The 27048-nt window shown below is 48.1% G+C and overlaps 2 protein-coding genes across 4 annotated transcripts in view; one reads left to right on the forward strand and one right to left on the reverse strand.

The window, feature by feature from the left end:
* Nucleotides 1–224: 224 nt before the first annotated feature.
* On the forward strand, nucleotides 225–5434 carry SPACA9 (sperm acrosome associated 9). Its single transcript, XM_054174413.1, has 3 exons — nucleotides 225–368; nucleotides 3387–3589; nucleotides 4137–5434. The coding sequence occupies exons 1-3, from the start codon at nucleotides 225–227 to the stop codon at nucleotides 4513–4515; spliced, it is 726 nt and encodes a 241-aa protein (XP_054030388.1). The 3' UTR covers nucleotides 4516–5434.
* Nucleotides 5435–9348: 3914 nt separating this feature from the next.
* TSC1 (TSC complex subunit 1) overlaps nucleotides 9349–27048 on the reverse strand; it is a 31868-nt gene continuing 14168 nt past the window's right edge. The window contains exons 6-23 of one of the 3 annotated variants that reach the window (XM_054174299.1): nucleotides 26410–26554; nucleotides 25230–25384; nucleotides 24477–24550; nucleotides 22847–23025; nucleotides 21688–21797; nucleotides 21357–21480; nucleotides 20859–20971; nucleotides 20497–20569; nucleotides 19638–19736; nucleotides 18976–19546; nucleotides 18226–18269; nucleotides 17059–17225; nucleotides 16109–16291; nucleotides 15624–15734; nucleotides 14922–15044; nucleotides 13715–13902; nucleotides 12805–12966; nucleotides 9349–12063 (exon numbers count right to left, since the gene is read on the reverse strand). In XM_054174299.1, coding sequence (XP_054030274.1) covers nucleotides 11577–12063; nucleotides 12805–12966; nucleotides 13715–13902; nucleotides 14922–15044; nucleotides 15624–15734; nucleotides 16109–16291; nucleotides 17059–17225; nucleotides 18226–18269; nucleotides 18976–19546; nucleotides 19638–19736; nucleotides 20497–20569; nucleotides 20859–20971; nucleotides 21357–21480; nucleotides 21688–21797; nucleotides 22847–23025; nucleotides 24477–24550; nucleotides 25230–25384; nucleotides 26410–26554 — 3108 coding nt within the window. In that variant the 3' untranslated portion in view covers nucleotides 9349–11576. Of the gene's footprint in view, nucleotides 12064–12804; nucleotides 12967–13714; nucleotides 13903–14921; nucleotides 15045–15623; nucleotides 15735–16108; nucleotides 16292–17058; nucleotides 17226–18225; nucleotides 18270–18975; nucleotides 19547–19637; nucleotides 19737–20496; nucleotides 20570–20858; nucleotides 20975–21356; nucleotides 21481–21687; nucleotides 21798–22846; nucleotides 23026–24476; nucleotides 24551–25229; nucleotides 25385–26409; nucleotides 26555–27048 lie in introns of all 3 variants that reach the window. The other 2 variants (XM_054174300.1, XM_054174298.1) reach the window with 2 other exon arrangements.

Raw genomic sequence — 27048 nt, forward strand, 5'->3', positions numbered from 1 at the left:
CCTCATTGACTTACTGCCTGGGGCTCAGGGACTGCAGAGCTTTGACATAATAGACTTTCTCTCCTCCTCTTCTTTTTTCCCCTCCTCTCTTCTTTTCCTTGCTAAAAGTTTTCCACTAACCTCCACGATTTCAGCTCAGGTGAGAAGAAAAGAGAGTCCTGCACCATTGCATCGTTTCTAAAGAGCAGCTTTCCCTTCTCTCCCCAAATCCAGGAGGAGATAAAATGAAGGAGGCAGCAGAAGCTCTAAGAAACATAGAGCAGAAGTACAAACTCTTCCTGCAGCAGCAGTTCACATTCATTGGAGCGCTGCAACACACCCGGGAGGCCGCACGTGACACGATCAGACCTGTGGCAAGCATCAGCCAGGTACAAACTCTTCAGCCCCAAGTCCTCTGCTGGGGAGAGCAGGGACTGACGCGGCGCCGTCGCACACTTGGGTCTAGCTCAGGGCTGAACAAACGTGTCTGCTTACAAAACAAACCCTCCCTGGTAACATTTAACTCTGCAAACTAGTGGCAGATTAAGCAGGGGGAAAGAAATGCCTGTGTTAGGCCTTCCTGTTGGCAGAGAAAGGGATTTGATTGCTTGAGCAGCACTTCATGATTCAAGCAGCTTTGCCTCGCTGCCGAGGTGGAGCCAGGAATCGAGGAGACAAGGAAACAATCAAACCCAGCCTCCTTCCCCAGCCACACATGGAATCTGTAATCCTGAACTTGTAGCAAGCAGCATGCTTGCTTCTTCCCCCTGGTACTGCTGCTGCTGCAGCATCTTTCTATAGTGCTTATTAAAAATAATGGCTGTGTTACAGCAGAGGGAGGATGATGGATTGAGGGCTCAGCCTCCCAAGTGGGCTTGGGCTTTTCCAGGCTGGTAAGTGAATTGTCTTGGAATTTTTATAACATGGGGTGTTTTGAGGGGTGTGAAGAGCTTAGACCACCTGCAGGCAGAGGGGGAAGGAAAGAAATCTAAATCAAATAAGAACTGTGGGTATGAAAGAGAGCAGAAGCCAGGCACAAACCCCAGGGGATGCCAAAGGCAGGGTGAAAAGCAAGCTGCTATTAGGATTAGGACAGAGGAGTGAGCTGGTTCCTTTCTGAGGGCTGACTCTCTCTAATAGAAGAGCTCTGCTCCTAGCTTCAAAGAGGATCATGGCAGCTACTACACTGAACCACTTCTTCCACAAAGAGGCATTGAGATGCTGTAGGACATGTAAAAGGTTGCCCAGGGAAGTTGTGGATGCCCCCTCCCTGGAGGTGTTCAAGGCCAGGTTAAATGAGGCCCTGAGCAAGCTGGGCTGGTGGTGTCCCCTCAAAATTCATCTTGTGCAAGGCCCCTGCACTGAACAGGGACACCTCCAACTAGATCAGGCTACTTAGGGCCACATCCAGACTGACCTTGAATGCCTGCAGGGATGGGGCCTCAACCACACCCCTGGGCAGCCTGTTCCAGTATTCAGCCTCCCATAAGTCCTTGGCTATGGCCATGGCATCACCCACTGCAGAGGCTGCCCTTGGGCTCTGCTGCCTGCAGCTCAGCTGCTCATCACCAGCTGGCTACTGCAAGCCTCCTTCCTCTAGTCCTGATCCCCATCCTGGTCCCGTGGGTGCATGAACCCTGTGGTTGATGGAGACCAAGAGAATTCCTGGGGTCCCACTGGTGACCATCCAGACCAAAATGCTATTCTCTCCAGGACTCTCTCTGCTCACAGCAGCAATAAACCATCCTGCCACTCACAAGGACCCCAGGCTCAGTGAGCAGCATGGAAGGAGGAAGCTGTGGTGGAAGTGGACCCTCAGGGCCCATTTTTTCTTTTGCCTTGCAAACCTGCTGAGAATTTGCCCAGGCACAGAGTGTGGCTCCTCTGTATGCAGCAGCTGTGCAGCTGCAACAGCTACTTTGTTCCTGCCTTCACATCTTACAGAAAGCACTGAGGGTGCTGGAGCCCAGCTCTGCCTGCCAGCCACAGCTCAGGGGTTTATATTCCAACCACTCCTGCCTGAGGTACCTGTGGGGTTTGGGGGAGAAGATCCTGAATTCCTGGGCATAACATTGAGCCATGCCACAGCAGGCACTCTGAGGGACAAAAGTGCTCAAGGCAAACAGGAGCTCTCCTGGCTGGAACAGGGTAGGAAGGACACTTTTAGCTCAAACAGGTTTAGTTTGAAGTCACATCTGCAAATGGAACCAGCTCCAGTGCTGCCAAATGAAGAGCCACAAAGAAGGGATGATGCAAACACACTGCTACAAAGCAGCCACAGCATCTCAGAATGCTCTGGGTTGGAAGGGACCTTAAAGATCATCTAGTTCCAACCTCCCCACCACAGGCAGGGACACCTTCCAGTCCCAGTTGGGTTCCTGCCCTCACCTCCCACTATGCTCTGCCTCATCAGCCATGGCAGTGGGTGCCCTGCTCAGGGCAGACACAAAACTCTGATCACAAACCTACAGAGTATTAGGGGTTGGAAGTGACCTCTGGAGAGTCCAACCCCTCTGCCAAGGCAGCTTCACCTAGAGGAGGTGACACAGGAACGCATCCAGGCAGGTTTTGAATGTCTCCAGAGGTGGAGACTGCACCACCTCACACTCGACCCCTTTCTGCAGGGCTGTGGTTTTGGCTGTGCTACTCCTGCAGCACCTTCAGAGGGGATCAAGGCTCACTGGGGTGCTGCTGAGCAGATCCATCACCCTAACCCTCTCTAGTCATCATGGATGCCAAGCAAACATCTCAGCCCTGCCCTAGAAATGTCACTACCTGCCATGCTGCTGCAGTTTCCATGGTGGCTCACAGCTGCAGGGTCACAGGAGGAAGCAGCTTCTCCTCCCTCACCAGCTCTGCAGCACGAGTTCAATGCTCTCTGACAGGCATAGAATCATAGAATTGTTAGGGTTGGAAGGGACCTCAAGGCTCAGCCAGTTCCAACCCCCCTGCCATGGCCAGGGACACCTCACACTACTGCAGAAACTTCCAGGGATGAGGCTGCCACCACCTCCCTGGGCAGCCTGTGCCAGGCTCTCACCACCCTCATGGGGAACAACTTCTTCCTAACATCCAATCTCAATCTTCCCACTTCTAGTTTTGTTCCATCCCCCCCAGTCCTATCCCTCCCTGACACCCTCAAAAGTCCCTCCCCAGCTTTCTTGTAGCCCCTTCAGACACTGGAAGGCCACAATGAGGTCTCCTGGGAGCCTTCTCCTCTCCAGCCTGCACAACCCCAACTCTCTCAGTCTGTGCTCACAGCAGAGCAGCTCCAGCCCTCTGCTCCTCCTTGTGGCCCTTCTCTGGCCACCTTCCAGCACCTCCAGCTCCTTCCTGTACTAAGGGCTCCAGAACTGGACACAGGTGGGGTCTCACCAGAGCACGACTCCATCTCTCCCCATGCACAGGTACAGAACTACATGGACCATCACTGCCACAACTCCACGGACAGACGCATCCTCACCTTGTTCCTGAGCATCTGCAATGATCTCAGCAACCTCTGCACCATGCTGGAGACAAGGTACCCTGACAACACCACCACCAAGGACATTCTGGAGAAGTGCAAGCTGCTCCTCAGCCACAACAACGACCTGAGCACCATCAGAGCCAAGTAAGGGCTTCCCCAGCAGCTCAGTGTCTCTGGAGGACTGTCAGAACCCACACTGCCTCCTGCCTTCCCCATCAGCTCCCCTGCAACACCTTGCTGGCTTTCCTGAGGCACCAGCTGCTGCCCAGTTTGCTATTCCAGCTGTTGGGAAACCAGCACCAGCCTCCCTTCCCACTAAGGGGGTTGGTTGTTGGTTCTTCTCCCTGGTGGAGGGCACAGAGGGCAGGTGAGCACCCTGGCACACTCAGGCAGATTTAACTCCCCCTTCCTCCTATCCCTGCTCTGCATGGAGCTGCTTGCTGTGGGCCAAGTGTCTGTCTGTGCACCTGAGCTCTTCCAGAGAGAGCCCAGCAGCCAGGACAGGCTGTCCTGTGCTGGGCAGGACTTGTTTCTCCATAGATGCAGTTCTCTCCATGCCTTTTGGCTCTGGGGACCTGGCTGGCTGCAGGCTTCTGCCCTTGCCAGGAGGGCTCAGGGTGGCCCTGTGGGCTCACCAGCCTTGCATTGCTGCCACTGCCCAGGCCACTCCTTTTCTTCCTCTGTCCCACAGATACCCTCACGATGTTGTGAACCACCTGAGCTGCCATGAAGCAAGGAATCACTTTGGAGGAGTGGTGAGCCTCATCCCCATCGTTCTGGACTACCTGAAGGAGTGGGTAGCCCACGTCGAGAAGCTGCCACGGCAAAGTGCAAACAACGTGAGTGGTGGAAGTGCTGCCCCTGAGCCAAGGGCAGCCCAGCAGGCACCAGCTAGGGCAGCCCAAACACCACCACCTGCACACCCTGCAGCTCAGACCTCAACTAGTAACAAAGCTAATGCACAGGGGCAGGGGAGTAAGCATGGCCAGAAGAAGCACCTGCATGGCACAGAGCATCACAGAGGGAAATGGAAAGGTCCCTGGAAGCCACCAGGCAGACATGCCTTTTAAAGGACCCCAGCTCATGCATCTCCTGCTTGCCACCTTTCACCAGGTGGCTGATTAAAGACAGAGAAATGAATAGTGGAGACCTTTCCTGTCCTCCAAGTCCCCTTTCTGAGGAGTTAGCCCTGTAAGCAGCCTTGGGCAGACCCAAGCTCTCTCTTGCTGATGGAAACGCTCCTGCCAACAGAAGTAGCTGTAGCACCACAGCTGGTCCCTTTGGCCAGCACTGCAGACAGAACATGGAACAGTCAGGAGCAATCAGGTTCTGACCCTGGGGAAGACAGCTGCAGAGGGGGGTCTGCACCTCAGACTCCTTTCTGAGGAACACTCACTCAAAGCTGGAGGTGTGAAGAACCTGCATGTCTGGAGGACAGGAGGCAGAGCAGCAAAGGACTCAGAGGTGATCTGAGATTTAGACTCATCCCTAAAGTTCCCCCAGCCCCTGGTTGTTTAGACCATGGAGTCAAAGTCTACAGGACTCTGATGATGTCTTCCTTCCATCCCATGGGCTACAGAACAGCTCAGGATGCTTTAGCTGCACCAACTGTGCTCTGCTGTATCCTTCTTGCAGGTTCTCCCACCACTACCAGTACACACCACCCACATCCTGCCCTGCACCTCTTTGATTCCTCTGCTGTCAGAGCTGGAGATGGAAAGGAGAACAAACTTCATTTTGCACTGAGTTTGGTTTACTGACAATATCCAAGCTTGAATAAAGCACCCCTGCCTTCCCCAGAGCTCTGCAAAGCTAACAAAGTCATCTCCAGCAGCTGTGATTCATGGGAAGCTGGCAGGAGCAGAGAGTGGGAAAGCTGTGGCCATTTCCAGCTAATTCCTTTTCCAACTGCAGATTAAAATGTCTGTGCTCTCCCTTCTCTGGGCTGAGAATCTGGCTTGCCTGGCTTCCAAGGATGTTGTGAGGCTCTGCTCAACTAAAACCACAGGGCATGTGAAAGGATCTCACACTGCTTTGGGAGCAGCACTTCCCAGTTCCAGCACAGTGATTTCACCAGTGCTGGGAGCAGCTTCCTCTCCAGCCTGCTCAGGGAGGGTCAGCAGAGACCCTGGAGCTGATAGACATTTTCTGGTGTTGCTTTTACTCAAGCACTGTTAGCTAGAGCCTTAAGATCTCAACAATGTGATGCCTTCCCCCTGTCTGACTGCTCTTTTCCCCTCCCACAGGCAAATTAGTTCCTGTTCTTTGCTTCCTGCTGGAAGACACTCCTGAAATAAACCATTTCCTTTCACATACCTGGCTCAGTTTGCTACCAGTGAGGAAGTGTTTGCCTTAAGATCACCACATTTTGGCAACAAGCAGCCAAAGACAGAGAAGGGAGGATCACCAGAAGAGGGAGAGCAGGAAGGAATGATGGCTCTCAGGAAATGGGAGGTATTTTCAGGAGAGTTTGTACTCCTCCTGCACTTTCTTTCCTTCCTTCCCCCTCTCCACTGGTACTGCAGTGCAACACATCCAACCATGCTGGAGCCTATTTTTAGGAGCCCTCATGACCCAACTGAATTCACCCTTGGTGAACTCAAAATGGCAACAAAGTTTGCCAGGGTTCACACAGAGAGACTCTGAGGCACTAGTGGGGCCACAGCCAGCAGAACGTGGCAGTCACCTCTCAGGCTTCACTTGGGAGCCCCCTTACAGAGGCAGCTTCAGGCAGAAAAGCCAAAGCTGCTTGCAGCTGCCCTGTTGTGTTCCATGCTGCAGGGCCAAGTGGCCATGACAGCTGCTGGCTTGGAAAGGTTTTCAGAACAAGTACATGCTACGTGGACTAAAAGATGACAAGTGCTGGGGACACAAGGGACACTGCTCCCAGATCTTGTTTCCAGCTCTCCTCACCCTGTCAGACAGTTTAAATGTGAACAGGCAGGCTCTGGTGAGACCAAAATTACCCCTCCAGTTTGTAGTTCACTTCCAGCTTTCACAGCACAAACTGCTTATCAGAATAGTCCCACATCAAACCCTACCACCTCCCCACCTCTGCTGTTCCAGATGCCACTGGGGTTGTCCATTTAATCATGGAATTTCAGGGTTGGAAGGGACCTCAAGGCTCAGCCAGTCCCAACCCCCTGCCATGGCCAGGGACACCTCACACTACAGCAGGTTGCTCACAGCCACATCCAGCCTGGCTGCAAAAGCCTCCAGGGATGAGGCTGCCACCACCTCCCTGGGCAGCCTGTGCCAGGCTCTCACCACCCTCATGGGGAACAACTTCTTCCTAACAGCCAATCTCAATCTACCCATTTCTAGTTTTGCTCCATCCCCCCCAGCCCTATCCCTCCCTGACACCCTCCAAAGTCCCTCCCCAGCTTTCTTGTAGCCCTCTTCAGACACTGGAAGGCCACAATTAGGTCTTCTTGGAGCCTTCTCCTCTCCAGACTGAATATCCCCAACTCTCCCAGTCATTTGTATCTGACCAGCAAGACACAGCTCTCAAAACTTCCTAATTCCTAAGCTAGCTTTATCCTTTCCATCAGCCTTACACAGCCAAAAATGTCTAAGACACCAGCAGAAAACTTGAATGCAGAAAACTTGCAGTCTGAGGTTTGGTAATGACATGAGACCAGAGTCTGTTGGGAAGACTGCAAAGTGAAGTCTCACAAAGAAAAAGGGGGAAAAAAAAATCCCACTCAGACAAATTACTTAATTTCCATACAAGTTCTCCTCTCCCAGAGTGGATGGACACTTCAAAAGACACCAAGGTACAGCATGAATTGTTTTTCTCTACTACAAATCAAGCTGTTTGAAGAATTTACATAAACAGGATGTAAATGCCAAGCACAAAAGTGCAATAAAGTTTTTGCTTTAGCCTCTGTGAGCAGAAAAACTGCAAGGTAGCAGATTGAGAAAGCAGGCAGGGCACCAGGCTGACTTACCTAGAGGCCTGGAAAGAAATGCTGCAGCTAGAGACATGGAATGGTGGCAGAAGATCTCAACAGAATCCTGGCATCTGCAGGCTGGAAATGACCTCTGTGGTCCCCTTGACTCAGCTGAGGGTCAGATCAGGCACTGGTGAAACCACTCAGGCAATCAGGGTAATCAGGTCCAAATGCTCTGCATGTTAAACACCTGGTTCCAGCAGCTCACAGGCTGGGGATGGGACACAGCTCCCACCCCAGGAGGTTCAGATCCAGTGCCAGGGCTGGTGGGGGGCTCTTAAGAGAATGAGAGAGGCTGATTCGAGGGAGAGTGGGAACTCGGCATCCCCAAAGTGTCCTTGAAGCTGCTGTGGAGGGATGCAGTGAGCTTCGTGGGGCCTCTAGTGGCCGTGGTTGAGAAGCACCAGGGCCAGCGGTGAGGAGACTCACATCTCAGAAGGTGCTTTGATGCTGAACAGGTTGGACTCGCTGATCTCTGAGGTCTTTCCCAGCCTGGCTAGTTCTGTGATCCTGTGACCTCCTTCCTGTGTCACCTCCTGTCAGCACAGCTCGGCTCCCAGAGCCGGCCAGCTCACAAGGAACTCAAGACAAGAGTAGTGCAAAACAATACATTTTATTTGTTCACAGTTAAACACAAGCAACTGCCTTTGACATTTTAGAACATTCTAATAAGGACAGCAAAAAAAAACCAAAACAAAACCCCAAAACAAACCAACCCCAAACAAAACAAAAAACAAAACACCCCCAAAACAAAACCAAACCAAAACAACTTCCTTTTGGTTTCAAGGTTCTCTTTAGCTTACGATTGTACCATTTCCTCGAGAGTTCACGTCTGTGGCATCTGAATGTGGATTGTTTGAAACATGCTTAGGAAGAGCAAGGCAGGGAACAAGTTAAACTTGACAAGGACAGCAATTTGAGATTGAACTGAAAAGCAGTCAGTTGGGTTTTTGCTTGTTTAAAAAAAGAAAGAGAGAGAGAAAAATAGCCAAAGAAATGAAATCTGTTTCCATGTCACTGATGGGACCTCTCAGACAAACTGCAAGTTAACTACAGACAGCAGATCCTTGGTTTTTTTAGACTTGGAAAAGAGCAAAAAAAAAAAGGAAAGGAAAAGAAAAGAGAGGGGGAAAAAAAGAAAGGAAAAGAGAGGGGGAAAAAAAGAAAGGAAAAGAGAGGGGGAAAAAAAGAAAGGAAAAGAGAGGGGGAAAAAAAGAAAGGAAAAGAGAGGGGGAAAAAAAGAAAGGAAAAGAGAGGGGGAAAAAAAGAAAGGAAAAGAGAGGGGGAAAAAAAGAAAGGAAAAGAGAGGGGGAAAAAAAGAAAGGAAAAGAGAGGGGAAAAAAAGAAAGGAAAAGAGAGGGGGAAAAAAAGAAAGGAAAAGAGAGGGGGAAAAAAAGAAAGGAAAAGAGAGGGGGAAAAAAAGAAAGGAAAAGAGAGGGGGAAAAAAAGAAAGGAAAAGAAAAGGGGGGGGAAAAAGAAAGGAAAAGAAAAGAGAGGGGGGAAAAAAAAGGAAAGGAAAAGAAAAGAGAGGGGGGAAAAAAAGAAAGGAAAAGAAAAGAGAGGGGAAAAAAAGAAAGGAAAAGAAAAGAGGGGGGGAAAAAAGAATGGAAAAGAGGGGGGAAAAAAGAAAGGAAAAGAAAAGAGAGGGGAAAAAAAGAAAGGGAAAAAAAAGAGAGGGAAAAAAGAAAGGAAAAGAAAAGAGAGGGAAAAAAAGAAAGGAAAAGAAAAGAGAGGGGAAAAAAGGAAAAGAAAAGAGGGGAAAAAGGAAAAGAAAAGAGAGGGGGAAAAAAGAAAGGAAAAGAAAGGAAAAAAAAGGAAAGGAAAAGAAAAGAGAAAAAAAAAGGAAAGGAAAAGAAAAGAGAAAAAAATGAAAGAAAAACATAAAAAGAATATTAAAAAAAGAAAAGGAAAAAATAAATTAAAAAAAAAAAAAGAACCAAAAAGAGAGTTGCAAAAATTTGTTCCTCTATAATCTTTGTGGTCCATAACCAAACCTAAAGTGGTTTCTGCTACTATCCTGGTGCTAAAATCCTTTTTTAAAAGAAGGAAAAACAAAAAACAAACCAACCAAGCAACCAAAAGCCCACCCCAAAAGTCACTTCATCATCAAGCTTTGTGGTAGCCACCAAGGAACTGCTGACAAGGAATCCCCCTCTCCTCAGTTACCAACTCACAAAGCTGAAGGATGATAGGTGAAGGAGCTCCTCCAGCCCAACCGAGGGCTGAGCCAACCCTTCGAGGGCAATGTGCAAACTGTTCAACTCCTGGGGCTGGGAGCTGGTGGTGGGGGCCAAGGGGCAGGAGACCTCCAAATCTCACCAAAACATACTCTCTACCACGTTTGCTACTGCTAAGTCTTAGAAAGCCTAGAGACATGTCGACAAAACCAGCCTGTCACTTACAACCAACTTGCTATTTTCTATGCCATGCAGATTCAAGCTTTGACAAAACCACTGAAGTTCACCTTTACTTCCAGAGTTAGGAACTGACCAACCAAAAGGACACTGAGGAGAATTCTGAGAGGCAGAAATGTATTGAGACCCTTGGAAGGGGTGGAAAGGAGAGGACAGGTACCGTCAGGCACGCGTTAGCAGGCTGCCAGCTGCTCTGACAGAGTCCTGCTCCTGGGTCAGGTTAAGAAGGGATCTGAACTACAAGTGTACTTGGACTTGATTTATATGGGAGACAGTTCTTCCACAGCAGCTGCCACCCACTGCATGTTTAGGAGAGGCCACGTGTGGTGCAGGGGACTGTGAAGCCTGATCCACCTGAGCACCCCAGCCCCAGCCACATCCAACACCTAGAACAAGCTCAGTGCCTGCCCAGCAGCAGGCCCTCTTCTCTCACAGAGGGGATGGAGTCTGACCACTGACAAGCCCTGAGCCCACAGTCCTCCTTTGACAGAAGGCTCATCCTTGACTTGAAACATGATTAACACAGAAAGGCTTCAGGACAGAGTTCAGAGTTGGAGCAGGGTTGCTCCTCAGCCTTGTCTTCTGAGGAAGCAGGATGAGGGCCAAAGGGGAGATACTTCAAGCCAAATCAACAGTGGTGAGCTGAAAACCGTGCTGCAGTCTGAGCAGAACAGCACTCAAAGGAAACCAGATCCTGTAAGTCAAGCCTGAAAACTTACCCCCAGAAAGAATGAAGCCAATTTCTTGGACTCAGAATGCAGTGGGTTCTTGCTCAGAGCAGGAAACAAAGACCAGGACTATGAGGGAGGGTCAGGCAGCACAGGTATCTCCCTGATGAGAAAAAGCAAATGCTCCTCTGCAAAGCTTCCTAAGCCTGCAACTCTACACAAAGGCTCTGCACACTCTCCCTACTCCAGTAAAGCTTCCTCTTCCCTCTCTTCTCCCACCCCAATTGCTCCCCCATATGAGGCAGTCTGAGGTCAGTACCAGTTTGGCAGGCAGACACCATCAGAAGCCAGTAGTGTTCTAACAAGTCTTCAGCACCTGTGGTCTCTTCTGCATTACAAGCTCCAGTTCCTTACTGTCTGTTCAAACGGAACTTCCCCGGAAATGTTAAGGACAATATAAACAATGCTCATGAAACAGGGTGAGGAAGAGCTAATTCTGCAGAGGTACACTGTTCTTTCAACATTTAGGTGTTCAGAGTCCAACTTAACGAAGAGTGGGCTCTGAGGGGCGTGGGACAGGCGAAAACAGAGACCTTTAGGTGAACGCACCAGAAATCCTAGCGCCGCTTCTTCCCAGGATGAAAGCACCCAAGGTCACCCAGACAGGCAGCACAATTCACTGCTCTAAATTGGAAGCTTGCAAGGAGATAACAAAGCATTCAAAGTAGACTCACAAATGTTAATTTGGCCTCATATTGCACTCAAGTTCATAAACGCAGCCACTCAAGTGGGGACAAGGGAGAAAGGGGAGGAATAAAGAAATACTTGCAAATGCTAACAGCTGTTCCTTCAAATTAGTACACGCTGCTAAGGACTGACTGGGAGAAAGAAGCAAAAGTTAGGCTGGGCATTTCAATTCCAGACCCCAAAAGCCACTTTGCATTCGTTCAGTAGCCTTCTGGACACCGATCCTACTCCGCTGCATGAGCCAGCTGCTCAGACCAAAGAAACAGAAAAGCTTGTAGTTAAACTTGCATTCACACCTCCTGTTCTATGCCAAGAATATGAAAATAACACTGATTGACTATCTTCCTTTTTAACTGTGGTCATGATGAGTTTCATTGTAGTCCATGATATGAAGCTGTCCAACACTGCTTTCCTGGATCTTAGGCGAGAGGCTAAGGTTATCTGGGCTCGGAAGGGCCTTCGTCTCCATGCTGGGATCTTTACAGAGTTCAGTCTTTAGGGCATCAGAAAGCCTGTTGATGGTTACACCCTCCTCATCGCACTGGCTCTCACTCTTGTTGCGAAATAATTCTCGTGCCTTCATTCCAAGGAAGCTCTTGGAGCTGGGGAGTGAACCTACAGTCAGTGGGACAGTAGTTGAGGGCTCCAGCAAGACGGACGTCTCCCAGCGACTGCTGAACCTCTGGTTCTGGGGCTTTTCTGGGGTGGAGAGCTCACTGCTGCTGCCACCCTTACTGCTACTACTGCCTCGAGTGCTGGCAGGTTTGGTCTCACCATTTCTACCAATTGTTTCTTCACTGTATCCCACCACAGTATCTTCATTACCACAATCCAGCCTGTTTTGGGAAGAGAGAGGACACAGCGTCAGGGCAATGGCAGCAGCTGGCTCCAGTGGAAGGGGAATGGCTGGGGAAGGCAAGGCTGCTTCGAGCACTTCCCATTGCTGCTGCTGCATGCCTGGCCTGCTTCAAAGAGTTTTCCTTTCAGTTTTGTAGCAAAGCAGAAGTGACAAGAAGGTAAGCAGGAAACAGCCACACACTCAACTTTGCAACATCCAACCTTTCGAATCCCAGACTGACAATAATCTCAGAGCAGAATGGGCCTGGATCCTGATCCCCTAAGGTAAAGGTCTTCCTTGGCCTAGAGATCTATCTTTAACCTAACTCAAGCACACATCACCACCACAAGTCTGGTGGCAGTTTAAGAAATTATCCTGGTGCTGTGGCAAGATGTGGTGCAGAAAAACACCCAAGAGGTCTGAGGAGAAGTACAGCACTCTAGGCACCTCAGGTGAAACAACAACAGCCTGACCATCTCATGATTACAGAGAGCAAGCTGTCAGCCCAACCAGAGCTTTCCCTCAGCTTTTGAGTAATGGTTCAGCTACCTGGAAAGTACCTCCCAAGCACCTCCAGTTTTGTCAGTGACTCTGTGACCTGACACAGATTCAGTCTGTTAAAAGGGGAGGAACAGAAATACTTTGAGATGATGCATTCAAGTGCCAGGAACTCCATAAGGATATCAGCTTCCAAGGAGCTGGTCATGAGTCCAGCATGTTTTACATCACCATACTTTACCTTTCTTCTGCTGCTTCAGCTGCTTCTGTTTTATCATCTTCAAGTTTTTTCAGCAGGCTGCTCTTCTCCAGCCGGCCAAACAGATCCAAGATCTCCAGCTCAAATGCCTGTGTGATTCTTTTCTGTGCCTTGTACCTACTTTCCACTGCTTGCAGCTGACCTCTGAAAAGAAAGAGAACCCAAAATCTATCAGGCTCAGTGTCTCCAGAATCTGCTTCAACTATGTTGGTCTCTTCTCCCAGGCAACCAGCACCAGAACAAGCTGCACCAGGGGAAGTTTAGACTCGAGGTGAGGAGAAAGTTCTGCACAGAGAGAGTTGTTAAGCATTAGAATGGGCTGCCCAGGGAGGTGGTGGAGTCACCGTCCCTGGAGGTGCTCAAGAGGGGATTGGATGTGGCACTTGGTGCCATGGTCTAGTAGTCATGAGGTCTTGGGTGACAGGTTGGACTCGATCATCTCTGAGGTCTTTTCCAACCTTATTGATTCTATGATCATAACAATATTTTGGTTCAAAGGTTCCAGTACCTGAAGGGGTCCTACAACAAAGCCAAGAAGGGACTTTTTACAAGGGCTTGTAGTGATAGGATGAGAGGGAATGGATTGAAGCTTGAGGAGGCCAGATTTGGACTGGAGATTAGGAAGAAATACCCAACGGTGAGAGTGGCGAGACACTGGAACAGGTTGCCCAGGGAGGTTGTGGATGCCCCCTCCTTGGAAGTGTTCAAGGCCAGGTTGGATGAGGCCCTACTCAACCTGGTCTAGTGGGAAGAAGGTTGGAACTAGATGATCTTTAAGGTCCCTCCCAACTCAACCCATTCTATGAATCTATGAAGATCTTTAAGACCGAGTGCCACCATCACCTAACGCTCCAACGGAGCGCAGCTACGATTTACCACAGGGAACCTCTACCTTGCTTGGATTTTGACATCTTCCAGGTACTTCTTTTGCTCCAGGAAGAGGTGGTCCTTCTTAGCAAGCTGAGATTCCAGTTCAGCTATCCGTTTCTGGGAGGCATCAAGCCTTTGGCTTTGCTGCTGGACGCACAGCTTCGCCTTCTCCAGCTCCTTCCGAAACGCAGCGTGCAGCATTTCAACCTCCTCGAAGGCAAGAACACAAAGTGATCACTGATGAACACTGAGCCACGTTTTGGAGGCTATAAATAGGTGCCATTTTTAAGGGAGATGGAATAAAAGAAGCATTTCTAAAAACAGATATAGAAAACTGGATACTCTGCTATTAAGTTACTGTGAAAACAACTCTGCATCGCTGGAATTTATTAGCACATTGATGTTCCTCAGGAAAAGCTCTTTTCAGCAAAGAGAACTTGGCAGTTGTGCACCAGATCAGAACAGACAAAGTCCCATTTCAAAACCATTTTTGCAACATGACCTTCATTAAATACCAGTAAAAGGCTTTTTTTAGGCTTATTATTCACCTTCTTTAATTACCCTTTCTCACGCAGAAACAGTTCCATTGTTGTGTCATTTACTTGCTTCTAATTAAAAAAAGCTTTCTTTGAAGTCAGGAAGCAAAACCATATGAAGCACAGAAGTTTTCAGTGAAAGTAAATGCTAACCCTTCACAGAAAAATGACTGAGAAGAGGCAGACTGCTTGTTTGGAAACAGCACCTCGCCAAACCCTGCAAAACCCTGGTTGAGATCTTTCTGCTGCTCTACTTCCCAACACTACTTCCCTAGGTTTGGGTTTGTCATAAATCTAAGAGCCCAATGTTACTTGACCAGCAACAGCCTGCTGTCAGTGACATCAAGAGCACAGTAGTCTTGGCCTTTGACAAGAAAAAGTGATTAATAATTAACATCAAGCAGCTAAAACCTGACTTAAAGTGTTCCCTAACATCCCCTTCTGAGCTCTCCAGCATGAGGCACCAAAGAGATTCCCTAATGACACACACTGAGCATAAAAACATAACACCAGATTAAAGATGAAATCCAAGCCCTGAAAAATCAGTTTGAAGCCCAACTGTTCAGTTTCTCTTCAGCTTCAGTATCTGTTCAGTTCCACAGCACTTCCCTCATCCTGAACACAAGGCTGGGAACAGCTTGATGATGCCTTTCAACCAATGCCTTCCCCCAAAGGCTGTCTCTGCACCCCTACCTTTGTAGTGTCTGTGTGCTTGTGCTGCAGCTGCTCCAGGTACAACTCATTGACCTCCCCAAGAACCAGAAGCTGCCTGTTCAAGAACTCCATCTGCTGTTGCACCGATTCACTGTTGGAAAGCTTTAAAGAGTAATTGAACAGAATCAAACACTGGAATGTTGAGCAGGAGAGTCACAGCTGACAGGCACTGTGTTTACAGGGTAGAAGGAAAGGAGACAAAGAGAAGAATTCAATGCATCAGAGGCAAGAAGTGTTAAATTCCTCAGTTTGCATAAGGCTAGTGACAGCCCAGCCAGAACTTCACCACAGGGGCATAGCTTCCCTTCACAGGACCATGCTTCCACTTAACACCTGAAGGCCATTCCATTTCTGAACACACAAAGAAGAGCTCCAAAATGCTAAGATTTAGAAAAGCTTTGATACAAGTTCATCTCGCTCAACCTGCAAATTCCTGCTATGGAAAAAGCAGCCCAAATGAGAAGTTCCAGGAGGCTGAGAGGGGAGTTTAAAGTGTCTTTAATCAAAATCCCTTTCTCTGTGGTGTTTTTGCATGAATCATGTCAGATTCCATGCAAGTGAACACAGGCTTCTCTCAGAACAAGAAAAACAAAGCATCTGATTAAAAAAAAAAAAATCAGGAAGAAATAAGCAGAAAGGCACAAAAAAAAAAAAGGGACTCTGGGAGCAAACTTTTCTTACCTTTTGAGACACTTGGCTAAGAAGCAGCTCAGTGTGGCACACCTTGTTGTTAGCCTTCTTTAATTCTAACCTCAGATCTGCAATCATATTCCTGCAGTCTTCCAGCTTGGTCTGTTCAAGTGAAGGGAAAAAAACCTCACTCAGGGTTCTGAAGCCTTAATAAGGACCAGCAATGGCATGTGGCTGGAGAGCTGTTACCTCCAGCACTGTCCATGAAATCAGACTGAGCACTTGTGAAAGCCCTCAAACTAGCTAGGAAACTGCATTTGCCTGTTCCCACCCTGAAGACAGGACAAAACAGAACTGCAGGAGGAGACTCAGTTGGGCATTTCTACTTACCCAGTGTATTGTTCCCAACTGGGACGATCCCTCCAGCAGAGATATGTTAACTTTCTCTCAGGTATTTGATGCCATGTTGTTAGGGGAGGTTATTTTTAAACCCAGTAAGCAGATAACACAACTTTCTTCAGTGCTGTGCTTCATACCTGCAATTCCTGGCTCTGGTTGTAGAATTCCTCCCGGTCGTGCTGCAGCTGTCTGATCTGGCTGTGAAGCTGAGCCACTATATTTTCATGTTCCTCCTGAAACTGGTGGTACCTTGCCTGTTCCTTCTGCAAACTCAGTTTCAAGGCCTGGATTTCTTTCTCCTGTAGTTTTAGCTGATCTTTCTGTTAAAAGCCCCAGACAAAGCATCAGACAAGACAGCTGCTTGAGCAGGTAGAACATCTGGCCTAAGTCTCTAGCTAAGTGAAGCTATCAATCAATAGCAAGCAGCAGTAACACTTCTCCATAGATAGAACATTCCATGTTCTTAAGGCTTTGGGGGGTGGAGTTGGGCTTTTTTTTTGGCTGAAAAAGACTGAACAGTGACAGAGTGGACAGGCTGAATGCTCAAAGTCACATCCAAAGGCACAATGAGCAACAGCAGATTCTTCTGCTGCCCCTCACACTTTTGACTGGGACTTGAGCTTCATGAATGAATCACAGAATGTTAGGGGTTGGAAAAGACCTCGAAAGATTGAGTCCAACCCCCCTGCCAGACGAGGCTCACCCAGGGCAGGTCACACAGGAACGCATCCAGGTGGGTTTTGAATGTCTCCAGAGAAGGAGACTCCACAACCTCTCTGGGCAGGCTGTACCAGCACCCTCACAGGGAAAAAGCTTGTCCTTATGCTCCCCCATGGAACCTCCCCTGCTCCAGCTTGCACCTATTGCCCCTTCTCCTATCTGTGTCCACTCTGTGATTCCACAAACCACAAACTACCTTGGATGAGGCAACTCATCCACAACTCACTCCACAAACACCAACGTTATTTTGAAGCGAGAAAGGAGGCTTCTTTTGCACTTGAGTCACCCTGAAAGATACTGGCCACAGCAATTACTGCTTGTTCCAGCAGCAGGTTTCAAGCCCTGCTAGGGCTGCAGGCCTGCTCACCATGGCAGCGTTGTGCTCCTCCAGGGCTGTGGCTTTGATGACCTTGCGCAGGAGGCGGCGGTTGCGCAGGGCGTGCTGCTGCCTCTTGAAGCGCTCGTACAGCAACTGGTTGTGCAGCAGCAGCAGCTGGTTACGCAGGGTGTGGATCTCATCTGAAGGGGGAGAACCTGCAGTGCAGTTGGGGGGACACAAGAGGTTACTGAATTTGTGCTGTCCCCTCTTCCACCTTAGGGGAGTATTATTCAGTAAGCGGATCACAGAGTCACAGAAGAGCTTGGGTTGGACGAGGCCTTCAAGATCATGAACCCAACACCACCATGGCCATTAAACCATGTCTTAAAGTGCCATGTCCACTGGACATGACTCCACCACCTCCCTGGGCAGCCTGTTCCAACCCCTGGCCTCTCCTGCAGCAAAGAAATTTGTCCTAATCTTCAAACTAACCCTCCCCTGGCACAGTTTCAGGCCATTCCCTCTCATTCCATCACCTGATACTAGGCACAAGAGACCAAGCCCCAGCCGCACTCCAACCTCCTTTCAGGGAGTTGCAGAGAACAATGAGGTCTCCCCTCAGTCTCCACTTCCCTCAGCTGCTCCTCACCAGCCCTCTTCTCCAGCTTTATTGTCCTTCTCTGGACCCACCCCAGCCCCTCAATGTCCTTCTTGGAGTGAAGGGCCCAAAACTGAACCCACTATTTTAGGTGTGGCCTCACCAGTGCCCGGTACAGGGGCATGATTGCTGCCCTGCTCCTGCTGGCCACACTACTGTTGATCCAGGCCAGAGCTGTTTGAAATCAGAGTTCTCTGAAATCAGAGAACTTAAAAAAAATTACAGCAAGAAAAAAATAAATCTTTAGGTTTAGACTTAAATAGTATTAAAAAGGTGGCTCTGTTAGATCAGCATCACTCTGAAGTCTAGCAGAGCTAAAAGGATCAAAAGCAGAAACATCTGGAAGTGCAGGGAAGGCAGCTTCCACTTTTCAAAGGGAAGAAAAGCAGCTCCTCTCACTGGGACACAGAGGTCTATCTGCTAAGCAGGTAAACCACAGCTTAATGGAGGGCAGCCTTTTTCTGCAGCATTAGTTAAAACAGAGTGTGCAGGTTGTTGTTTAAGCAGGTCTAATAATAGAGGAACAGATTTCTAAAGCAGAGGAGAAACTTCCTCACCTCCAAAGTGAGTCCAGTCAGCAGATTTGCTTGGCAGAGACAATCTGAAAAATGACAACACAGCATTAACCAGGAAGTTTAACTACACAAACACTCTGCAAGTCACTTTCAACTGGAATGCCCACCTCAAGAGCTTACAGCCTCTTAAAAGTACAGTCAGGCAGCATGAAAAGAGCAAGGAGGAACTGTGCAAGCAGCAGGCTGCAAGGGCAGGGGGTGGAGGGCATCAGTCCTTCAAATTTGGAGAAAAATTCTCTCAGGCATAAGAAAAACAACATAAGGACAGAGTGGAATACAAGGTAGTAAGATGAAAAGAGAATAGAGCAGAGAGACCTAAACCTTAAGTCTGGTTCTTCAGTTCTTAGCTAAAGCATCTCAGAAAGAATCAACCTCCCCTTGTCCTCTACATTTGCTGTTGAGTATCTAGTGTGGGACTTAAACCCAAGGAAATAAAACCAATCTCACTAGCAGGGTACCAAACCCCCACTTGCAGCACAGCCAACAGCCCTGCTCCCTCATCCTGAGCTCTGGCAGTGAAAGCAGGAAGAGTACAAAACTCACAGCCCCTTTTTCATCTCAAACATGGATGAAACCTCTGCAGCCAGAGCCACTAGCTGGGTTAACAGCAACGTTTCACAGAATATGGTTGGACTTCCAGACATGGCTGCTTGCCAGGCACAGCTCTTAAAATAAAGCCAGCACAAAAAGAGGAACAACAAAGTTTGTAAAGGAAGACTTTCAGTCACCTACTTGTTCAGCTCCTTAGTGTGTGCATCTGCTCCTTGCTGTATCAGCCTGTCCAGTACTTCCACAGGAGAAGTAGAGGACATGCAATCATCCTCCTGGGCTCCCTTAGCTTTCTTTAGCAGCTCCTCAGTCTTCTTGCCAACAAAGAGGTAGGCAGTCTTTGGTAATGCAACCTCAAAAAGGTGCTCGTATAGGGGAGGCTGCCCACTCCCAACCACCACTCTCCTTTGTGCTGGTACTTTGCAAGGGCTGGGAGTGAGGATGTTGGTCTCCCCCGAGGTTCCTTCCCTGCTCCCTGCAGGGCTCTCCGCAGAGCCTCCGCAGGGTTTGTCTATGGGGGTAAACGTTTGTTTGGGTGTCTCCCGCGCGTTCTCAGGCCCAGGCTTGTCCAGAGAAGATGTTAAAGGCTCAGAGGTCTGACTGTGTCCCTGGACACCAGAGACTACTGAATGGGTCTTCTTTTGAGAGCCTGACAGACTTTCATTTGTGCGGTAGAACGGGGAGTCAAACCCTCCTCGAGGCACCATGTGTTCAGCATCGGTGGTGATCTCGGAGATCTCTTTAGATATTGCATCTGAGGAGGAGGGGAGGGCAGTTACATCTCTTGTATTCTGACATCACAAACATCCTTACATTCCTTAGGCAAAGGAAATGACAGCAGTTACCTTCCTCTCTGTCCTTTTCAGCACTATCTTCAAAAGACAAACCACCTAAAAACTCTGGAAGATCACTTAAGGTGACTGAACTTTTACTACCAGGTGTATCTGAAAAGGAAAGGCAAGACAAGTTAGTACTGCAGGTGCTGTTTTCTCCAGCCTTAGCACAGCTCAAACCAGAAGTCTCTAAGGGCCTCAGAACAAGTTTGTTCCTCCTCCAGGTGTTCCCTCAAAGGAGGAAGCTAGCTGGCTGCTGTTCCATTCCATGTGGAAGCCAGTTCAGACAACAGTCACTGGTCAGTCCTGGTCCCAGGCCAGGTTGGATGAGGCTTTGAGCAACCTGGGCTAGTGGAAGGTGTCCCTGCCTATAGCAGGGCAGTTGAACTAGATGATCTGTAAGGTGCCTTCCAACCCAACCCATTCTATGAATCTATGAATGCATGAGAGCCAGTTAAAAAAATAAAAGCCCTGCAAGCCCTGTCATAGAATCAACCAGGTTGGAAAAGACCTCAGAGATCATCAAGTCCAACCTAGCACCTAACACCTCACAACAACTACACCATGGCTTCAAGTGCCACATCCCATCTTTTTTTGAACACCTCCAGGGGTGGGAATTTTAAGTCTTGACCTTCCTGAAGGTCAAGAGTGAAAGTGAAATACAACCATCACAAGAGGATTTTTCAGTTGAATCACAGGTGAGGGCAGGGCCCTGCAACTACAAAACTTGGGGGTGGGGGAAGGAATAAAACAAGGAAGCAAGAAAGAGAAAAACCTGTGGGAAAGGGTTTGGCAATTGGAACATGTGTCAATAAACACAGGATTTATTTGCAAGAGGTTCTTGGAGAGGGAGAGGAAAAGAGGAGTTTACCCAATGATTTATCGCTGTTTATGACATTTTGCTGTCGGTACAGTAAAGGCCTCCCAGGATCTGGTTTGTCCTCCTGAAAAAAAACCAGCAACAAACAACAAAACTAAAATAGATTCTTCCTATCAGGCACCTGTTGGAAACAATCCTCTTGGGACAGTCTGACAGAAAGGAAATTCCCTCAAAGAGGTGGCTTCAATAGCAAAGCAGTGTTAACTGGAAGTGGCAAGAGCTGTCTAAGCTCAGAACAAAATGGGGGTTTGCAATTAAAGGCAACCAATTACTCTGAGTTTTCCTCACAGTTTTGGTCACAGCAAGTCAATGAAAACCAATCAGATTGGTCTGGCAGAAAAATTCTGTGATACCTTTCTAGGAGGTGTGGCAGCAGCTGAAGGGAGTGAAACATGCACAAAGTCATCGGAGGTGCAGGGTGGAGGAGGAGACGTGGCTGGCGTTCCCAAGGGTGTTCCTTTGCCCCCTGCTGAAGAGGAGAAAAACTTTCTCAGCAAGCTCCTGCTGCCTCCTTTCAGCTGAATATTGTATGTAAAGAACTGTATATTTATACACTGCCTCAACCATTTACTGCCTAAACCTCTCTCAACTCTGTAGGAGGCTAAAATGCACAGTGTCCAAGAGCCTTGCTTCAGACCTTGGCACTGAATTCCTCGTAACTTATTTCCTATCTCAGTGTTTGCAGTAGCCCTGCTCTAGACACCCAGGTACTCAGATCACAGAAGCAATGACTTCAGCCTATCCAATGGCATCTTGTGACATTCCCATTTGGGGAGCCAACAGCAGAGTTTCCAGACAGAGTTTCCACTCTAACCAATCCTGAAGGCCTAATTCCAAAACTCAACACGTACCAGATGTGCCAAAAGCTTTGCTGTAAGGTTGTGATGCAGACTGGGATGAATCTGATGGGGCAATTCCAGGGGAGGTTGGTGGAGTGGTCATACCACAAACTGCAGAAGGACTCCAGATGGTAACCTGTGGGAAAGCAACACACAACAAACAAAACAGGAACACGTGAAACACCTGCGTGCAGGGTCTGACCCCGGAAATCAGATGGAGATGAAATGCACAGCAAGTTCTGGGGAACTCAGAGTGCTCCTCAGAAACAGGAATTTTTATGGCTGTGATGGGCAACCAAGTGGAGAGCATTGGAGGGATGCTGTGCTTTCTGTCCTGCTTTACCTGCTGTGGCTCAGTTGATAGCCGCATGGACTGTGGGCTCAGAATCTGAGGTAGCTGCCCTGGCATTTGTGATAGTGTTAGCCGAGGAGTGGAGTACGGGGTAGAAGTTCCTGGAAGTCAAAGAAGTTAAAACACATTGAGAGGTACCCAGCTCATGAAAGACAAATCCAGGATTTAAAAACCTTTAACCAAAACACTTCAAATCAACCTGTTCAACGTACACACTGGTAGCTAGAAAGTCAAAGGCTTTGCTTCCAGCCCAAGAAAGCATCTACTGAGTATCTAACACACTACAGCTCTCATTTCTTTTGGCTGACTCAGTTTTGGGGCAGGAGAGGAAGAGAGAGTGGAAAGGTAATTCCTAGAAGGCTTAGGTTGGGAGAGACCTCAGAGATCATCTACTCCAATCTCCCCACCATGGGCAGGGACACCTCCCAAGTAGACTCAGCTGATCAAGGCCTCACCCAGAAGGGCCTTGAACATCCCCAGGGGGGAGGCAGCCACAACCTCCCTGGGCAGCCTGTTCCAGAGTCTCACCACCCTCATACTGAAGAACTTTTTCCTAAGCTCCAGTCTAACCCTGCTCTGCCTCAGCTTCAAACCATTCCCTCTTGTCCTGTCTCCAGACACTCTCAGGAAAGTCCCTCCGCAGCCTTCCTGTAGGATCCCTTCAGGTATTGGAAGGCAGCCCTAAGGTCCCCCTGGAATCTTCTCTAGGCTGAACAACTCCAGCTCCATGCCTGCACAACCACAGCACCTATCTGTCTATTTATGTATGTATTAAATGATGGTTTCTTTCCTAGTGCCTAAGAACTGAACTTTTAAGTGGGATAGATCAGTTGTCTTTTTGCTCTAGGGCCATTTTTCCTCCAGGAATTGGGTATTCAGTAGCCAGCAAGCAGATCATTGATGGACTGAGCTGGAAGGGACCTTAAAGATCTAGTTCCAACCCCACTGTCATGGGCAGGGACACCTCCCACTACATCAGGTTGCTCAAAGCCTCATCCAGCCTGGTCTTAAACACTCCCATGGATGAGGCATCCACAGCTCCTCTGGGCAACCCGTTCCAGTGTCTCACCACCCTCACAGCAAAGATTCACAGATTCATAGAATGAGATTCACAGATTCCTGGATCCACAGAATGAATCTATGCTCTTACCATAGCTGCTCTGTGTGTCAATGTAATAGCTGGCACTGGAGTCAGTTTGATGATGTTTTAAGCTTGTGCAGAGTTTCCGAGACACAGAGTAATAACCATCTTCATAGGAGGCTTCTGCAGGGTCCAAGGAGATTTTGGCACATTCTATCACAACATCATGAGTTTCTAGTCTTTTCCACCTGCAGACAGTTTTTGGATCCAAAAGAGTAAGTTAGTCAATTATTGCTACAAACAAGGGTTCCTGGAGATATGAGGAATTGGCTTGTAGGATGGCTCAGTTGTTCCAGACAGCTTTGCATGCTCCCAGCCAGGACTGGAACAAGGCACCCGACAGAAATGGCAACCAGATGACTTGTGAGAGGGGGGTCTCAAAGAGGAGACAAACAGCTTTGACACAGAGATCCATAAAGGTCTGCCATGGAGCACTCTGGAAAGGAGGAACAGCACACGAAGACTTGGTTGATCCTGAGCTTCAGCAGCTGTAGAAATCAGCTCAACTAGACTCAGATGTTGGTAGTCAAAATTTAGACATGCCAGCAGTGAGGGAATCTTAGGTTACTTAAGCAATCACCATCTGCAATGCCAGTTTCAAGTCTGTGGTGTTTTTTTTTTCCTCCCAGCCTTCAGGAATGTTTTTTATTATCACTAGGCTCCTTCATTCCCAAAACTTTTCCTCTCTAAATTAAGCAGCCACATTAGATCTGCCCAATACTTCAGGGGGTGGAAGTTCACTGCAAAGAAGAGAAAGCACAGAAGGCTGCCTACCAAAGGCTGAGTTGCTTTTCAATGCAAGGTATTATGTGCAAGATACCAAATCAGAAGGCTTCAGCTGGTAGTTTTGTGCCAACTGTAACTCCTGAATGGTGCCACCCTCCCCCCTGACTGGGAGAAGCCTGCAAAATTGAGCATTGTGATATTCAATAGGTTCCCATTTAGCAGTGTTTTCCTAGTGGCTCTGAAAAGCAGGGCAAGAGCACTACTGTGCAGCAACAAGAGTCAATTTCTCCTCTTCAGTGGCTGGGCCTGTGGAGACAAGAGAAAAGCAGCAAGTGGTGCTGCTGCAGGCAAATGAGCCTATTTCTAAAGAAAACTAATAACAGCTGATAATGTTAAGACATACCTGTTAAAAGAATTGATCTGTTAACTCAACCAATATCTAGGTACCAAAACAAGACACACTGAAGCCATTTTAAACACTTAAATCCCACCAAATACTTCAACAAACAAACAAAAGAAATACGGTAAGAAGAACAGACCCAAACCTTAAGCCAATGAAGCAGCTCGGTGGGAGTTTCTCTTTAGTCATTATAAGCAAACTCTTTTAGAGCATTATGAGGATGTTTGATAGTTAAGACAGAAAATTAAGACCAACTGGTAGGCAGAAGACAGATTCTGTCCCAGGCACAAAATTAGTTTAGAACCCAAACGTCGTTAAAGGCCTTTCACAACAGCTGCAGTTTGTTCATCCGGCTTGGATGAAGGAAGTCTAAGTGTTTACCATGAATACGAGTGGCACAACACCACTGGCACCCCAGCTGTTGCTGACAGAAAAGGTTCTGCTGAAGTAACTCAGCTAGAAACTGCTCATTCATGGCAGTGATCATTTCTCTCTCTTTCTGTTTCTACATACCTTCGTGGGTCCAGTTCGTGGTCCTTAGATCCAGTCACTAACTCTGGATGAATTCGCACATGTTCCATCATTGGCTGGGTGAACAAGAGCAAGAAGTTGTGGGGTGTTACTGCTACAGCATCTTCTGATTGCACTGAGCTGCACAGAGCTGGGGAGCAACCCAGAGATCCCAGCAGTCCAGAGTGTTACGTTTGACAAATAAAGCTAACAAAGAGCATCGCAGCTTCCGGAGATGATTTTGCTCCCAACCCACATTTCAGTCCTCCAACAGCCTCTTTTTGCTCTGTTTTGCTGAGCAACCCTCAGGTAAATCATAGAATGCTTTGGGTTGGAAGGGACCTCTAAAGGTTATCTTGCCCAGCCCCCTGCAGGCAGCAGGGACATCCTCCACTAGATCAGGTTGCTCAGAGCCTTGTGGAGCCTGACCTTAAATATCTCCAGGGATGGGGCCTCAACTTCCTCCCTGGGCAACCTATTGCAGGGTTCCACCACCCTCACGTTGCAGAACTTGTTCCTAACATCCAATGTAAAACTCTTCTCTTATTTCAAACCATTGCCCCTCACCCTATCACTGCAGGACTCTGAACAGTCCCTCTGCAGCCTTCTTGTAGGTTCCCCTTCAAAAGAAGGGGAGGCTGCTATTAGGTCACCCCAGAGCCTTCTCTTCTCCAGGCTGAACCACTGGCAAATACCTGCCTTTATACTACTCTGAATTCATTGTCTCAGATAAGGGAGAGAGGAGCAGTGTTTTACCTTGACTACCTCTTCAAAGGTCTCCAAGTTTTCCTTCATACTGTAGTGGGAACGCAGAAAGGAGACAAAATTGCAAGGATACATTCCATAGAGACGATGGAAGAGAGCATAAACACTGGCATGGAGATGGACAAGATAGATCTCTGCCACATGACCTGGAAAAAGCAGTTGGAATCTTTTTTCATTACATGGGAGAAAAGAAGACCACTTCCAGAGAACTCAAGAGCTTTCACATTTGAAATGTGGAGCAACTTGTCTGAGAGATGAAAGGTACCCACTGCAAGTGTGAAGTCTTGTGAGAGAGCAGACACCACTTGCTCAGCAGCTCACAGCAAAGCCCAAAATGAAGATATGAACCATTAACTCCAACCAGTCTCCTGGCAAAGCACAGCATGGGTTTAACTAATTCAAGTTAAAACCTGAAACCCTTCTAGAGAGTGAGCCAGACTTTGCAAGACTGTCTGATGAAAAAGAAAAACTCAGGTTTGCTTCACTTCAGAAGTAAACCCCAGAAGCTTGTATCCACCAAAAGCAATCATGCCAAGAGTTGAACCTTAAGAGGCATCTTCTAAGCTCCAACCTTCTTGCAATGCAATATGGTCCTCCAAACAGCATCTCGCTGTGCTTAACGCAGCATGAGACACGGCGAGGTAACACTGGGATTAGGTATCAGACACCTCACAACAAACTCAGCAAAACCAACTCATCAGAACCAATCCTCTAACTGGCCAGACTGGTTTCACCAACACTTTCATGGCTACTGACAGCTGCACATTAAAAGAAACTCTTAAAAGGTTGCTCCTTCCCCCGCCCCATCCGTACCTGGGATCTCAAGCTCCCAATCAGCTGCCTCAAGGGTTAGCATTTTCCCTTCTCCACTCATGAAGATCAATCTGCTTTTGGCTGTCAGCAGGGCAGCATTTTGGCCCAGTGAAGCTTTATGCAGTAGCAGCACCACATGGAAGAACCTAAAAGGCTTCTACATTTTGAGCAGAGGAGTGCTCCCTGATGCTATCAAAGACCAGAGCAGAGCCTGTGGGCTTCCCCACGTCATCTTCTCCCTTTCAACAATCTCAGAGCAGGAAGAGCCTCACAGAAGAAGGTGCTCACCAACTGCATGAGAGTCAGGGGGGGGATACAACTAAACCATGGCTGCATGCAACAAAAGTTGAAATCTCACCTGGATTCTGCAAGCACCAGGCTGAGAGACGCCCAAAGATACCAAAGAAATCATGAAGGTACTGTTTGCCAGACTGAGGGATCATTGGCAACATGGTTATTAGCACTAGGACACCTGTGGTGAGTACTACTACATCTGTGTCAGTCTGCAAGAAGGGAAAAAACCTGCATTAGTCAGTTCAAAGTGTTGAATTCCTCCCCCCACCTTTTTTTTTCCAAGGATGAAGTGAACACTGAATCATCACCATGGAAAAAGTTCCCTACTTTGAAACCTGCCAGAATTTTAGAACCAAGGTTCTTGTCTCTCTCATCAATTCTAAGTGAAAGGATTTGGGATTCTTGCCTCTATGTTGCTGCTTTTCTGGTTAAAAAAAAGGAACATCACCACAGTCCCACAACTGAGGAGGAAAAAAACCTCACTGGTATGTGAAGCATTCTCTGCACCACCTTTTTTCTTTCCCAGAGCTAAGAACACAGCATCCAGAGCACAGGAACCTGCAAATCTGATCAGGGTATTCAAGGATGTTGGCCAATTACCCACACAAAGGTCAAAAGCTTTTCTATTAAAGCTGACTGATGACTCTGGCTGCTGGACATTCCAAGAGGAGTCACTCAGACAATAACCAGAATGCCCTGGCTC

The sequence above is a fragment of the Dryobates pubescens genome, chromosome 29, assembly GCF_014839835.1.
Source record: "Dryobates pubescens isolate bDryPub1 chromosome 29, bDryPub1.pri, whole genome shotgun sequence".
Taxonomy (NCBI): Eukaryota; Metazoa; Chordata; class Aves; order Piciformes; family Picidae; genus Dryobates; species Dryobates pubescens.